Source organism: Myiozetetes cayanensis, unplaced genomic scaffold (genome assembly GCF_022539395.1).
Source record: "Myiozetetes cayanensis isolate MyiCay16 unplaced genomic scaffold, myiCay2020 scf6-25, whole genome shotgun sequence".
NCBI lineage: Eukaryota > Metazoa > Chordata > Aves > Passeriformes > Tyrannidae > Myiozetetes > Myiozetetes cayanensis.
In genome coordinates this window covers 5,004,031-5,020,254 of record NW_026087853.1, presented here as the reverse complement: position 1 = coordinate 5,020,254, position 16,224 = coordinate 5,004,031, and the positions used below count along the sequence as shown (strand labels likewise).

Below are 16,224 nucleotides of genomic sequence, written 5' to 3'. Positions count from 1 at the left end.
TACATTAATTTAGATGATAGTAGTTTATTTTGATTTTGTTCCCAAGGCAAATGTGCTGCGTTTGTGCCCCCACAGTCAGAGGACAAACACCACAGCCCCAAAGCCATTCCCATACCTGACTGCTTCTCTGTTGCTGCCATATTCATGAGCTCTTGGTCATCTTGGGGTTCTTCATCACTCATACTAGCAGAGGGAGTTTTCTCTTTGCTGCTGCTGCTTGCAGAGCTGAGCTGCTTCACCTGGAAGGACATTTTGGTGGGTGAGCCCTGCAGGTTAACAAGCTGTCAAAGGTTAAACTTAGTTTGTATTACTTTGGGGTGGCTTGGCTGCTGGAGCTCTTGCATGTCACATTTAGCACTAGGCTTCTGTGTCTCTACTAACAGGTTAGAGTGGCTCTCTGTGCCTCTCCAGTAAACAAGCACACTCCATAGTGGTGCTAATTATTGCAAGACTGGACATGGTAAATTAATTGCTTTTGCACTGCGTGGTACCAGACAATGTACATTTGCTGACACTCTCTGCTGGATTCTGGGTCTTGGCAATATTGGCTCTAAGGCTCCAAGACTGGATTAATGATGACAAAAGCAGCCAGATACTGGTACCATCCTGTCTGGAAGAGTGCTGACAATCAGTCCAGCTCCACTGAGCCTGGCAGCTGCTGGCAAAGCCATGGCTGGCAAACAGCCACCAAGGCTGAGGTACCCATGAACAATAAGCTGTTCTGGCCCATTTTTTAGTGCCTAGAAGCAGATTAAATGGTGTGCTGCATGCTAGAAAAGGACTCTTCAAATCTGCCTGCTTAGGAAAGGGAGATCTGTCAGTAAGTAGCAAGAGAGGGTATTCACACTGTGTGGGGTTTAAATTCTCCTAGACTTGTCCTATGACAATTGAGGAAGGAAGTTCCTCTAGACACTGACTCTGACAGGAGCCCAACATGGTAGTTCTGAATTGCTTTAAAGAAGCTTTTCTAACAAGTGGATAGAGACTCTCACTGGTTACCCGAGCCACCAGAAATAATGTCTAAGTTTGCATGAAGTGAACATTCCCCCCCATAGCTAATCTTTTCCTTGATGCTGGAGAAGGGAGGAGGATGGAGTTACACAGAACAACAAGCAGACTGTGTGGAACAGGTTCAGTGCTCACAGAGCCTCCAACTCACATAGTCTGGCTTATAGGGAGTACTTGTCTCCGGACCAGACAATACATTTCCAACCATCTCTGCCTGGTTATATCTGTGTTTCCTGCAGACTGGGCTACCTGGAGAATGCCAAGGATGAGCTTCTGAAACAGACTTTCCTGCAACAAATAAAAACAAGACCATACACCGTGAGTGCAAAATCCCATCTCCACGAGGAAGCTGTTGCTTTGTTTAAAGTTAGAAAAGCGCTTTGAATAAAATGGCATCAAGTTATGGCATAAAAATGGCAGTTTTGCAGCTTTCCTTGCAAAGCATGCACATTTGCAAAACATCAACAGTGTTTCAAAGGTAATGAGATGAGAGCCATGCAGTTATGGGACATTCTGTTTTCTTCTGGAAAATGCTTGAATACAGGTATGAGTAGTCAAAAAAAACAAAAGAAAAAGGCTGCACCGTGGTTTTGGAAAGTTTGCATCCCAACAATACCATCACACATCTGCAATGCATGTCAGTAGGTACAAGTAGAGACATGTCCTGAACTGGAGAACGTTTGTTCTGGATTTAACAGACAGGACACACACGGCTCTGTCATGCACCACAAAAAGTACTTGCAGAGTTGGAGCTGCTGCCTTCAGTAATTATGCAACCAAAATTAGAAACGACCAAAAAAGTGATACTACCCAGAGCAAACCACCGAGAAAAGTACCAAAAGACTTCGGATCATTGCAACGAAATGCACGTTAACCACCTTGGCATTTACCAGGCAAAATCTAAATGGTATGTTCTGGACTGCTTTGTAATGTACATGTGGATACTGCAGCGTCAGAACACCATGACAGGATGAGACATGGTGTCCACACAAGGCAGGAAGTCAGACATTACATATGAGAGAGGTTGAGGAATATAGCGTGCAGCACAGGGAGATTGCCATGTTCAGACACATGCATTAGCAGGTGCCTACCAGAAGATGCTTTCAAAGTTTTTGTGGTCATTTTAAGATATGCCTCAGGGTTTTCAGTGATTTCTACATCTGAAAAAAGAATAATGTCATTTTCCTCACTATTCAGTATTTTCCAACTATTAAAAGCAACTGAAACAATCAGGGACAGCAAAGACAAAGAACAAAATAAGTGGTTGGTACTATTTTCAAACATTCTGAAACAGTAACGTTTCTAAAAACCTGATGTTCCTGAAGACAAAAGCTTGGTTTAGACAATACCATTCCCTTCATCAAGAGACCTAAGAGATGAGACTGCTCACATCGACTAATGGTACTTGAAAACCAACCAACCATGTGGGAGCAAGACTTCAATCCCCCTCCCTTCCCACACAGGGACATCCTGCAGTGTCCACGTCAAACCAAACTGCTGGACGTTGGTTCTCACCTGACAGAGCACTGTAGTATGTGGCTTCTTCATCATCCTCGTGAGAGGAAGAACCTCCCACATCACCTGTGTGATCCCACTCGAGTGGGATGGAGTCAACGCTGACAGGGGTTTCACAGCCGGATCTCTCGTGACCTTGAGTGGGGGGCACAAGGTGGCAAAGGGACTGTGCCGATGAGGGTCCCTCGCTGATGGCCTTCTTATGCCAGGGATCGTTCTGGATTTCTCTGGAGTCTTCCTGATCTGTCTCATTTTCAGAGTTATCTTTTTCATCGTCCAATCCCTACAAATAAGTAACAATTATTGCATATTAGTAAGATTTACAAGAGATCCACGCTGCTTAATGGGCTAATGGTTGAGCCACATAGGATGGTTTTGTGGTCAGCTGCAGCAATCAAAGACCACGTGCCTAAAATTAAAAGGAGACATCATCTCTGCCTCCTCCTCTTTTCCCAAAACAATCGTCAGCAGCAGCTCCCTCCTCTCTTTCAAGACCCTCAACCACCACCATAACATCTGTCTTTAGTTTGCAGGGAGGGGTACCCAGCTCCAGATGGACTTCAAGGGTCAGCAAGGAAACGAAGCTCAGGCAGGGGTGAACAACCCCCAGCACAACTTGTAGTTGTTCCTATTACTTCCTTCACCTGCCTTGCTAGTAGATGTTCTTTCTTTTTGAGCCAAAGCAAACTGAAAATCATCTGAATGTTCCCAGGGAAAAGCAGAGTGTGTGTTGCTCCCCAGTCAGGGTTCTCACAGCAAAGTGGACAGATGGAGCCTCACAAATATATAAAGAGGTATTCTAAGCACACTACTGAAATTATAGAAAACTAACACCAAAGAAGCTTTTGAAGCCCTCAAGCCACTACTATACAAATATGAACCATGTGAACTCCTTCCATGCTATTATCCAGGTTCTGCAGATGGAGTCCCACCAGGAGAGGTGTGAGGAGACAAGACTGGCAATGAAGATTTAACAAAGCTGGCACATCTACTGTGGAGCTCCTGACCCCTTTCAGCTCAAACCATTCAGTGCAGCTGCAAGGGATAAGCAATGAGCATTGCAATTCAAACACCAAAATCTTGTCCCAGCAATCAAAACAACTGTTGACTCTTACAGGATCCCTTGAGGTCAGTCTTTGATGGAACCGGGCAACTCGCCCAAACACCTCCTGACAGTATCGATGAAGCTCTTCCAATTCATCTTCAATCAGAGTAGCATCCAAAGGCTCGCTCTTCTGAATCAACTGCTCCCCAAAAACGATTAGCTGATCAATCTTATTGGTGTTCAGTGTTATTTCCTGCTGGAAACCCTATTTGGAACATACAAGAAAAATAATTACTTCTGCATCAGCCCTTTCTTAGCCTAAGCTTTGTCCCTCTTTTCTGGCTCACTGCAGTGAAAGACAAGATTGACATTGTTGTCTAATTTAATTTGGCACAATATCTTTTTACTCAATAGGTCCAAATGTTTGTTTTATTAGCAGAATTACAGTTCCAAATGAAGTGGCATTTTCCACTGATGTGTACATGAATTTGACTGCAGTGTCCTGAGCCTGCAGACGATCATGACACAAGAGTTCAGCTAATCAGAGTTTATTTCAATGTTGGGTACACACAGTCTTTGTCTCAGTAGCAAAGAAGGGGGCCTCCAGCCTACACAACAATAAATCTACATCCCAAAACAATTAACAGTGCAGGGAGAATGGAGAAATGAGCATATGAGCAGGTAGCAAAGACCTAGTATATTCTTTAGAATCATTGCACATTCCTGCTGTCTTATTTCTGCTGAAAGTCCCAGCTACAAACAATGTGCTCAGAGGATGCCAATTCAAAAACATTATCACCACAAAAAGAAACACCTGAATTTAGGAATGTAGCTTTTACTGTTAACCAGTATCTGCTACTTTCCAGCCCAGGTATCACTGCCACTGACATGCAGGGTCAGGAGAAAATGGCAGGACAGAACTGAGCTTGAGCACTGAATCTGAATTAAATACTGTACAGATTAATCTTGATTCAGACAACAGGTCTTAACAATTTACTGGTGTCTTAAAACAAATATAGCCCTACAGAGATCTGGTGGGTATTGTGAAGTTCCAGGAGAGGAGATGATTCTGTCAAGAGAGGGCAGCCCAACAGAATCAGCTGGGCTACATTAAACAACTGCTCTGTAAGGATACGTACATTTAACTGTCGCATTTTGTCATCAAAGTTACTTTTGGAGAAGTGCTCCACGTTTGTCAGCTGGAGGTCCATCTCTGTGAGCCAAACAAGGATGCTTTCCCTTGTCCCCTCAAACTCATCTCTCCGATTGGTGAAGTGCTGGATGGGAAGAAAAGAGCCAGTGTTACAAGACTGCAGCTACTAAAAAGAGATGGTCACAGGACCCTTCTGAAAATAGAAGGTTTTTTTCCAAACTCCTGTTTACTTTAAAAGCCTTCAGGGTACAAATGGCAGCACGCCATGTATAGAACCTGTTCCCTTCCTAGTATGTGATGCTAGAACAGTGCCCTATGATAGCAGACTATTTGTATGAAAGAGGGAATAAAACTTCAGCAGTGCAAGATGCTTCTATAAAGTTCTAGTCTTGATTCCACACTGCAGGCCTTCTCCCACATCATCAGACCAGTGTAACAGTCACTTGGACTCAGGCTTGACATTTAATTTGTTCTAAATTTAAAACAGAAACAGATAAAGGAAGTAAAGCCCATCCCTAATTAAAGTCATTCAAACTATGAGACTGAAATCAGTTCTTACTGATTTTACAATGGAGAAGCTGGATCACGGATGACCATGCCAGTGTAATTAATGCACCGTTTGGGGTGGTAGCCAGGAGGAACTCCTCCTGCTGCCATCCCCCACAGAAGCTGCCAACAGACACAGAGCTTTCCTGTTCTCCTGGGTGGATTTACTGTTCAGGAAGGGGATCATATAACATCCCAAACACCACAACTCATAACTGCACAGATCAAACACCATCACTGCTCCCACAGCCTCATCCACTGTCAGTTGCTTGCCGCACCGCTATATTTAAAAATCAGGCAGTGGCAAGTTTGCCCCAGGGCACAGCACAGAACATCCGCCCAGGGATCAGTTTAATGGACAAGATACTTCTTTGAAGTGCCACAAATACACCCTCAGACAACATTCCTTGTCAGGCAGGCAGTACAGCAGGAGCTGTGCCTCCCCATCACATCTCCACGTTTAAAGCCTTGTAGGTGAATCAGAACTTGGCACAAAGGAGAGCTGAGCTGCAAACTCCAAACCATATCTGCACCACTGGGGCCCTTTTGTCTCTTTGCCTCTTAGCTATGGAAAGAAGCCAGTGCACGAACACATTACAAGGATAAGAGGAAAAGTGTGATAGGAGCAGTGAGACTGGCAACTGATCATCCAAATTTGCATCCTTATGCTCTTCTTCAGCTACCAAGAGCCCATCTACCAAGGACAGGTTTATGCCATGTCCTTGGTGACCTTTCCAGAGCTGCTCTCCTACACTGGCAGCTCAAGACACAAACCAACACAAGACACGTGCATGTTTTGCTCTTGAGAAATTCCTACAGCCAGTGCTCCTCAGTCTCTCACCCCTCTGTGCCATTACCTTGAGTCTCCTCAGAATGGAAGCGACTCGTTTCTGGAGGTTATCCCAGCGCTGGTTTCCTTCGTGCACCATCTGCTTCAGCTTGCTGGCCGAGTCGGTGCGGTTCTCGCGGGCCAGGCGCCGGTACTGCTTGTTGATCAGCTCCAGCTGCGTGAGGCGCTCGTGGATCTGCCGCTGGAACGCCTGCAAGGCAAAGCAGTGAATTCATTCCCCTGCTGACAAGAGAAAGGATGTGGATGGTACTATCCATCAAGAGGGATGATGCCCTCCCCTTAAAAATAGACCTTCCAACTGCAAATTTATAGCCAGAGGAGGACCCGTATTTTAAATCATCTGCTCAGGCTGAGCTCACTAGGAAAAGAAAGAAAAAAACAACCCACAAAGGTCTCTTGCCTATAAAAAGTAAATCTTTAACTTATAAGCAGGATCTTGTCCGTTCAGAGCATTGGATTCTCCACATTAAAAAACAAATCTGAAGACAAATACATCAGTCAGACATCCAGCAGCCACACACTGGCACATTATTTATGTTCTCTGTATCACCAATGCCAAGCTGGTGTTCTCCAGTGACCCAGGCATTTGGCAGAGACAAGAAGTACTCAACAGCCTGATCATTCAGCCTGCTGCTGAGCATAAAAAAGGAAGTTAGAAAATTCACCTCAAATTTCTTCAGCTCCTCCTTTGCATGCGTGTACAAAACCTCTGAAGAATTAGGCCTCGCTGCTATCGTTTCAGATGATTTCAGCCAATCTTCAAAGCGAGAATAGTCGTCCAGAAACCTCTGCCACAGGCGCCAAGTTTCCTCGATTCTGAGAGAGCAGAAATCGAAAGGTTCTATCACAAGCCAACTCTTAATTCTGAATTACCTTTTTCCTTTTCAAAATTCAGCCTGTGGCAAAAGCTACAGTATTTCTTCAAAACGCTGCCCCAGGCTTCTTCAGGAGGGGTAAGGAAAAGGGACTTACTTCATTCGCCTTTCCATAGACATGGCACAGATGTTCCTCCACCGTCTGTCCAAACTCCTGGTAGTCTGCTGGATGGAGTCACACTCTGTCTCATTAGCACAAGCATCTGAGTCGTGCAGCAGCACTTCACAAATATTGAACACGGACTCCACACCTGCCGTGTGCTGCTCTATGTCCCGCTGCAGATCCTGCCATTGGCAAAAGAACAGCTTGAGTGGAAGGAAACACGGGCGGCCACGTTTCAGACATGCCCTTTCAAAATGCTGGAGAGGATGGGGAAAGAGCAATTTGGGTGTCAGGAGAAGCTTATTTAGCATCAGAAAGCAGACGTGCAGCACGAGGCGTGCAGATGACACACAGGCCGACAGGTCAGGACACAACTGCCACGCAAAAAGGGATTGTCCAGCTTTGGTTTCTCAGTCTAAACTCAATCTTCTCATCAACAGTCTGGACAATTTCAATGTGCATTCAAAATCTAAACCTTACATATGCCATAAATAAATTCTTACTAATTTTGACAGCACAAGGTGACTGTCTCATATCAGCTTACTACACTGTAAGACTTGTCAGAGAACTCCCAGCACAGTATGTGTGTTTTAGTGACCGTGTGATCACAGACTGTTAGCATGAAACACAGGAACACAGCACACAAGCACCTGGTGTTACACTACTTTTCTTATTCCCTCTTGTAGAGCTCCTATTTTGACAGACTGTGTTAAAGGGTCTGGCAAAGACCTTTTGTCTAATCTACACTACAGGTTTCTTCTCCAGAGCCATGGAAGTCTGTCCTCTCGTTCTGCACCCATCAGCACTACTAATGTCAATGTGACTGAATGATGAGGGGGGAATAGCCTTATCTAAACATTTCTTATTGAAAAGGCAGCTCTGCACAATACTAACACTTTTTTAATCCATTTCTGGCCTTTCTAATGAAGGATACAGAGACTTTTGCTCGAATAACACTAGAATGACAAACAGAAATGAACATATTTCTGACAACAGTGAACTGGAACTACCACTAAATGCTATTACTGATTTCAGTGAATGTATGAAGCAGAATTGATTTTGCTCTAGACCTAAAAAAAAAAAACAACAAAAAACTCCCCAGAATAAAACAAACAAAACCAGACACAGCTTATGGTAAATACAGAAGGAGTTGAAGGAAGATATTCCCAGACATCAACAAGCTGCAAGGAGCTGAGTATCACCCAGTAGCAATCTGCAGTGGTTACATGGGTACCTGAAGGAAGAGCTGACCCGTAAATGGTCATAAAATGGCTTGTGGGATTTGTAGTAATGAACAGCTTTAAGGAATGTAGAAGCAAAAATCTTTACATGGATGAGAGACTGCCAGAAGGAGCTAACCAGAATTTTTTACAGGTTATTAAGGATTCACAGCTGTTTTCTGAGCAAGATGCATCAGGGTTTTTTCAATACAGGCTCTGCAGCTGGGAGCAGGCTCTACCCCGCTACTGGTACCTGGAGAGTCTCTTCTGAATTATTAAATTCCACTGAATTTACAGATGCATTATTGAAAATGAGAATTTTGACCACAGATTGGAAATTAATTCTAAGTTGCACTATGGTAATGTTGCTCATCCCTTTAGGTTATGCCTGGGTTCATGGAATAACCCTAGCCAGAACCCTTGCTGTATTCCAAATTATTGGACAATAACTGGACAATAATTGGACAATTGTATTAAGTGACACAAACACAACCTAAGTAAGGGGGCCAGGAACATACACTGAGCCCCAAAAGGTACTTTTCCCTCAACTCTGCACAGCATTGCCCAGAGAGCTTAAACAGAACTACACACAGCTAGATCTCTGCATTAGAGAAACACCTTTTCACTCTTAAAATTGTTATTACTTATGTTGTAATCTTTATCCTTTAATTGAACAAACATGCCATACAACATCTCCGTGGATGCACACCACTTTTAAATGTCATTATTCAAGACTGAACAGGTAACGCTTTTCCAGTCATGGATGGCAAATCAAAGAAGCCTGTAGGGCATATTTCTCACCATCACTCTGCTCTTGCTGAAATAATTGTTCAGATAAAACCAGGAAAGATCTTTTTACTTGTCGCATTCAGATAAATGTTTCTCTAATGCAGAGCAAAAGAGGCTTTTTATTTTTTCTGTTGTCTTCTTTAGTCAGCACAATCTTCTCATACTCAGCCTCTCACAAAGTTACAGCAGAAGGAGTCTGGAGGTGCCCAGGGGTCTGTGTTTGAAACAGAATCCGAACAACAAAGCAGTAAGTAGCTCTGAGCAGCAAATGATGGCTCTTACAGCCAGCTGAAGCTTGAATGCTCATAATAAAAATAAATTAGTTTGGACACAACTTCCCTTGTGCCCAGCACTCTGCTCTGCCTGGCAATTTTTCACCGCTTTTGAGAATGCAAAAGGTTTGGATGGGTAGAAAACATTTCGTCGTTGTTTACATGATCATGCACAACGAAGATGAAACCATCAGAGGCACTGGGCCAAAGCTGCTGGTGTTTGACCAGCTCCTGCAGTGGAGTTGGTGGGAGCCACTTCCACTCCTGTCACAGAGGAGCTGAGCCCTCCTGTGATGTGTGGGACGTGACTGCAAGGACAGCCCTATGAACCAGGAGAGAACACAGCCCTCAGGCCTGGGTCACTCAGGGAGTGCAGAAGCCAGAGAGAAAAGATGGGAAGGATGAGAAGAATACCAATAGGTGTTCTTAAAGGCAGATGCTATAAAGCTTCCAAGCTTGACAGATTTATTTGTGATCCTTAGTTTTAGGGCAAATATTCTTGTTTAACACAAAGGCCAGATGACAGCCGAGCACTTTGAACCTGGGCAGACTTATAGCCCAGCCCTGAGCAAAGGCTGACTCCACCAGCAAGTCTGTGCTTTGGAGAAGTTCCTTTTTGTTCCCTGGCTGCTGGTAGGAGAAATTTAGTCCAGGACTATCCAGCTTAGCTCTTAGGATCCCCCTGGTGAGCCACTGCCTCGGATAAATGCCCACCCCCACTCACCCAACACCCAGCGGTGCAAGGCTGGCTCACACTTATTGCCCGAGCAGGATTCATGCACCATCTCATCCAACCCTGAGGGATCTTCAGGGCCTGCCTACTGGATCAGGCCTCAGCCAAAGGTGTGTCTGCACAAGTCCACCCTCCAAAGCTCAAGCATCCTTCTCTGCCAAGCTTGCTCTGCTGTCTGCAAGGAGGGGACGAGAACTGAGCTGGTGAGGCGATGGATCAAATCACAGCACTTGAATCAGTCACAGTCACTTCGCAGGAGAGCAGCGTTCACGCCTTGTCGGTCCAAGTCAGCCTCATGTATTCTGCCCACTGTCTGTGCCCTGCCTAGCCCTTAGGAAGTCTGCTGCACTCAACTGAGCAAATTTAAAATGCTTTTGTTTGTGTTTTGCATGTTTTCCTTGGGTGAAGCGGGGAAGGTGAAGCGAGGGTAGCTCAACACAACACTGAAGTTACTGCAAGCAAATAAAAATTTTCCATGTAACGCATCTTGGCAGGAATATGCCGTGAAAAGCAAAGAGTTAGAAGGGCTAGCTAAAGAAAAGAAACAGATGATTTTAAACCAGGACTAATCAGCAGCATTTTTTAACTCATTTACTCTGGCTGCTGGTATTTCCCACCTGCTGTTCTGCCAGTCTCTTCTGGATTTCTTGGTCATCACAGATGTCATAAACAACAGGCTTGGAAAGTTCAGACTCAATCCGGGCCAACCACGTGCGGAGGTTACTCATGTTTTTGTCCAAAAGTTGTATAAAAGCAAATGTTTCCTTCAGTTTCTTCACCCTAAGCAAATCAGGAAGAATATTTTATTACAAAGGTCGGCAATCAGTGGCAAGGGTGTTCGCAAAAGGTGATGACAGGCACGGCTTCGTGAAGCACTTACTGTCGCACCAAGCTGCTGCCTGGAAATCAGAGCCACGTTTTAGTCAAAACCTACCTAAATTGGCTCAGCAGGTCCCTGCTCTACAGCTGCAAGGTGGTCTTATGGTGAATGCTTTAATGAAACTACACGAGCAGGGTGAATTTTCATCTGCTAGTGAGCACTGGACATTTGTCTAAGTGGGAATTAGTACCATAACACACCACAGTTAAACTAAAACGGGTATCTGTGGTCTGATTTTCCTGCAGTGAATTATGTTCAATGTCTTCTTCAGCAATCAACAGGCCCACACTAATCAGCAAAAGGTACCACTCTGTCTAATAGAGGCAGGATCTGCCCAAACCAGCAGTCCAACTCTCCAGGCAAATCATAGAATCACAGACTGGTTTGGGTTGGAAAGGACCTGAAAGATGACCTTGTTCCAAACCCCCTGCCATGGGCAGGGACACCTTTCACCAGACCAGGTTGCTCAGAGCTCCATCCAACCTGGCCTTGAACACTTTCAGGGATGAGGCATCCACAGCTTCTCTGGACAACCTGCTCCAGTGCCTCACTACCCTCTGGGTGATGGCAGGAGAGGAGAAGGCCTGAACAATGACCACTATAGAGTTTGTAGTGCCACAACATTAAAAGCTCTCCTAAACACCACACTGGAACATACAGAGACGTGACAGACTCTCCTGATGGGTGAAGAATTTAAAAAATAATTCTGAAGAAGAATATCCAATGGGTAGAGAGACTTGTGCAGTGGACAAGCAATGAACCATTGACACTATTTACTTTTCTTACACTATTTGTAGCATAGCTCTCAAACTGCAAACTTTATTTCCAGCCTTGACAGCATATTATCATGTCAACCCCCTTATCAGCCCCTCAAATTATCCAAGTAGCACAATTCCATATTTTGGAAAATTTGTTCCCATGTATTGGAGGAATATTTGCTAAACTACCTCTCACTGCTCTCAAATCTTTCCTTGAAATTCTTATTTACTGCAATTCCCCCAAAAAGTTACTGAAGAGGCAACACCAGGGGGACACTTATCTCTTCTGACTTCAGACTTATTTCAGAGCTTGCCATCTAGACCTTGGTAGTTAATGGAGAAAAAAAGATAATGATTTCTATCAGACCTGTCTTAAACATCCAGATCACAAGATGAGATGAACTGTACCAAAAAGCACGTGTTTCACCCCATGAACTCCAATGCTCTACTCTGCAATACTGTAAACATCAACCCTGCAGATGCTAAAGTCAGGTGAATTCATTCCACGCATGTCTCAGGGAAAACCCACTGCTTCCCTGTGCTGTTCTCCTGTTGGTTGCATCCCTCTGATCTCTAGTTATGGTCCCTCTGCCTTGGGATGGATTTTTGGACCCTGCATGGGATTTTTAAAATGCAAATTTACAAATTAAGCCTTTAGCTACTGCCTGCTCTAGCAACTACCCAGATGAGACTCTTTATTTAAGTCAAGTGCAGTGCAAAAACTTAAAAGTATGTAGTGTGAATGAGACATTTCCCATTCATTGGCCAGTGTGGCTGGGAACTGTCACCAGCTGAACAAAACCAGCAGTGGGACTGCATGTCCCAAAATGCAGGGGAATGCTGAGCAGTCCGAGATGAACCCTGATGTACTTGGCAACACTAATGTTGTGCAAGCTGAGTCTGGGGCAGGGCAGAGGGATGTGATCTCAGGTAGTGCAGGAAGGGACAGATTACCCAAGACAGGAGTGTCCTGACAGGGTACCTGCATGGTGGCTTCATGCAAAGGACCCACTCCTCCCTTGCAAGGAAAATGGGAAGTTTCGTGGCCCACTGTCCTGCCTACTGCCAAACTATCCTAGCAAGTTTTACATGAGAGGGGTCCAAATTGCCTGTAATCAAGAAGCTTTTGCAGCTGCCTGTTGATACGATGACAGGAGATATGCAGGAGAGCTAATCCATAAAGAATATGCCACTCTGTAAGCAACAACTGATCTTATTAGCAACCTTAAGGTAATCAAAGAGGATACATACGTCAGCTAGACACTTGATTTAAGGTAAAGCACTTGTGGATGAGATGTGGGAATGATCCTGCTGGATTTGTTCAGTCCTGTTGGTTACTGTGAAGGTACAGAGCACAGCCAGCAAATCTGGGGTCTCATATTGATTAGCAGCATGAAAAGCACCTTCCCTTACCTCTTGTCCCCAAAGGACCAGGTGCTACTTTCAGTTGTTTTACAAGGAGAGTGAGAAGAGCACAGTCCTCCACTGAGCAACTCTGCACTCTCCAAAAATTAAGATTAATATTGTCTGACTGACGTAACCCTGCAAGCCAGCCTGAAGGACTTGGCCCAAGTCCATGGTCCACCTTGTTCCTGCCTTGCACCCACAAAGCCACTGATACTGGTGTAAAGTGCAAAGCAGCTGCCTCTGCCCCTTTGCACTGCCTGTGCTTTCCACTGCTGCAGCTGATAGAGAGGAAGCCAGTGGATGACAAAAGCACTGAGCTGCTCTCACTTTCCTTAGCAAGCTCTTTGCAGAACTCTGCTCCCAAGCTCAACCTGTATGCAGACAGCATCTGGCTCCCAAGCAAACAGCTGCCATATAAATCTTCCTGTTCCTGGTTCTGCTTCTATTAAGAGGTACTCAATAAACATGTAATTGCAGCATTTTCTTGTGCTATCATGGGCTGGTAGTAATTTATCCAGGAGAACTAATTCTTCCTTCCTTCTTCCTTCACCCTTCCTTCCCTCTTCCTTCACCCTACTCCCAATCAGTCAGTTTGGATGTGATGGTTATGATGCTCAGCAGGGCCTGTGACTCCTCAGGGAGTGTGGCCCACCAAAGACAGGTGACTCAGGAACGCTTCTCCCTGGAGAGATGGGGCAACAAGCTCTGTGCTGAGCACCAAAGGGGACAGCCAGAAGAAAAGCCAGGCCAGAGAAAGAGTCTGAGCCAAACACCTACACTGTTGCATTGTTAACTCTGCATGATTTCAGGCCAGCTGGGAGGAAAACAAGCTTTAATTGCTGCACTGGTCCTGACTGTATCCTGTGGGAATTTATGCTCTGCATAATCTATGATGTTTCCCACTAGTGCTTTGGAAATGTCCCTCTGGCGACTCACAAGAGATGCACACACTGGGAGCATCTGATGCCACAGCTGACCTGCTGAGACCACAGCCTGCTGTCCTGCTCAGGATCATCTCTGCTTCCCTGTATCCCCTTCTCTGCCTGTTATCCACCTGCTTCCCATTCCTAAGCTGCATTATGGAAAAATTCACAGGTCACAAAACACCTTTTTTTGGTCTGCATCTTGGGAAATAGGCAGGTAAACACAGCCAAGGAAGCCCAAAGCAAAACCAAGCGATAGGAGATCATAAATAAATGTCTCTATGACTGCAAGCACACTCAATAAATTTAAAAAGCAACAGTTTTAGAACCCAAGTGTGGTGTTTTGCACCACCATTCCAATATTATTTTGGCTTAGAAACCACTCTAAATTTCAAGTTATGGATATCACCATAAATATGTGGGTCTTTATCTTCTAATGTTAGTAGAAGCAACAGTCTCAAACAGCATCACCGTGGTACTAGGAGCTTGTACTTACTTTTCAGCAATTGTCATGAGATACACCATTGTAATTAAGTAATTTAATCTGAATAGAACATGCCATTTGTCAGTGATTTGACCACCCTTAATGCTCTAAGTCATTAATCTCAAACTTGAGCTAAGCAGACAAAGAGGAATAAAAACCTAACAGAAGTTCACACTAGTGCAGTGGGTGAGTGGGAGGGCAGCCTTGTCCAGATGTTCTTGTCAGCACACACAGGGCCCAAGGTAAAGGGCAAGGGTTCTGCACTGAACCAACAAGCAAAATGATGAAAAACTTGAGCATCTTCCTTGAGCACCCTCAGCTTCCCCAGAAGTCAGAGGGAACTGCCGTTTCTCTGGAGTAAAACAGACTAATTACAACCATAAAAGTCTTACATTTGCAAGCACCATTCTCAGATGCATATCTGCACACTGCAAGTACTCTTGTGAATCACCTGTTTTGAGATGCATCCTGAAGGGATCATTTGTAGGGAAAGACAGTGCTGCTGGGAGCTGGCTGGAGGTGCACAGTGCAAGCCTCCAAGCTTAGGGACAAAAGGTTCCCCCCCAGGTCCAGGGGACCAATCACCCAACACACAGGGAATGAACAGCAATAGAAGTTCAACTGCAGCAGAGGAAACCAGCTCCTCCCAGCTAGCCATAGGATGGAAGGTGCCACCACTGTTGATTGATTGAGTTCTTCCTCTACCAAGTTTGATTTTCAGGTTATTTGGTCAAACAGAAAAGAGTTACTGTGTTTACTGAGAAAAGGCCTACTTATCCATTGTTCACTTCCCAATGAGAGCTCACCTGCCACCATTCAACATGCCTCCAGAAGCAAAAGAATTAGTAGTAATTTAAAAAATCCAATTAAATATCACCACCAGGCAAAAAACAAACAAAACAAAAACAACAAAAAAAGAAAACACACCACAAAAAACAACAAACTCAGACTTGTCTTTTCCTTTACAAGAGGCCCAGCTAAAATAACACCCTGATTCATAAAAGCACTTAGACAAATGCATGAGACGCCTGGGATAAGCCAAACAAAGCCAGTTTCTAAATGTCTTAATCTTCACACCAAAATAGCAGTGGCAGAAAAAGAACAAAACTGGAAGATTATAACTAAAGGCTGGCTGCAAAAGCGAACAGAAGGACTAACTGACCTGACTAGAGACTGGATTTGGGTCTTAATACCCTCAGTGAAGTTGCCCGCATTGGGTTACAAGAGAAACCCATTAAGCTGTCTCAGGTTGAATCATTGTACAGCCACAGAAATAAACAGAATATTTGTAGGAACTACTCAGGAAGTATATATCAGTAGAAGGAGCTTACAGGTTGATTGAAGCAAGCAAAAAGAATTACAAAATGCCTGCCAACTCCATTGCCTTAGATGTCAAAATGCTGCAAGGAGAGGTAGGGGCAACCTCAAAGAAGGTAAACAGTAACATTCAAATTCTAGTGTTTGAAGGAATGAACAACATTCTGACATATATTCCAAACCCTCCTTCACGAGCACAAATGTCATCAGAAAAAGAGACTGGGTACGTTTCTTTGGGAGGAGGGGCTGAAACTGCCCTGCCAGCTGACAGGATTGTTTACCAGCCGGTAAAGCAAATGAGATGCACAGCCCAGGAAACCTTTGTTCAGTGAGTTGCAGGGGGAGC

The 16,224-nt window shown here is 44.5% G+C and overlaps 1 protein-coding gene across 1 annotated transcript in view; it reads right to left on the bottom strand.

Annotated features, from left to right (window-relative positions):
- Positions 1 to 16,224, bottom strand: part of SYNE2 (spectrin repeat containing nuclear envelope protein 2) — a 171,474-nt gene that overhangs the window by 8,151 nt on the left and 147,099 nt on the right. Inside the window, 10 exon segments of the mRNA XM_050335581.1 lie at positions 116 to 239; positions 1,160 to 1,296; positions 2,100 to 2,168; positions 2,524 to 2,806; positions 3,639 to 3,833; positions 4,708 to 4,845; positions 6,125 to 6,307; positions 6,783 to 6,933; positions 7,090 to 7,277; positions 10,727 to 10,889. Of these exon segments, the coding sequence (XP_050191538.1) occupies positions 116 to 239; positions 1,160 to 1,296; positions 2,100 to 2,168; positions 2,524 to 2,806; positions 3,639 to 3,833; positions 4,708 to 4,845; positions 6,125 to 6,307; positions 6,783 to 6,933; positions 7,090 to 7,277; positions 10,727 to 10,889 (1,631 nt within the window).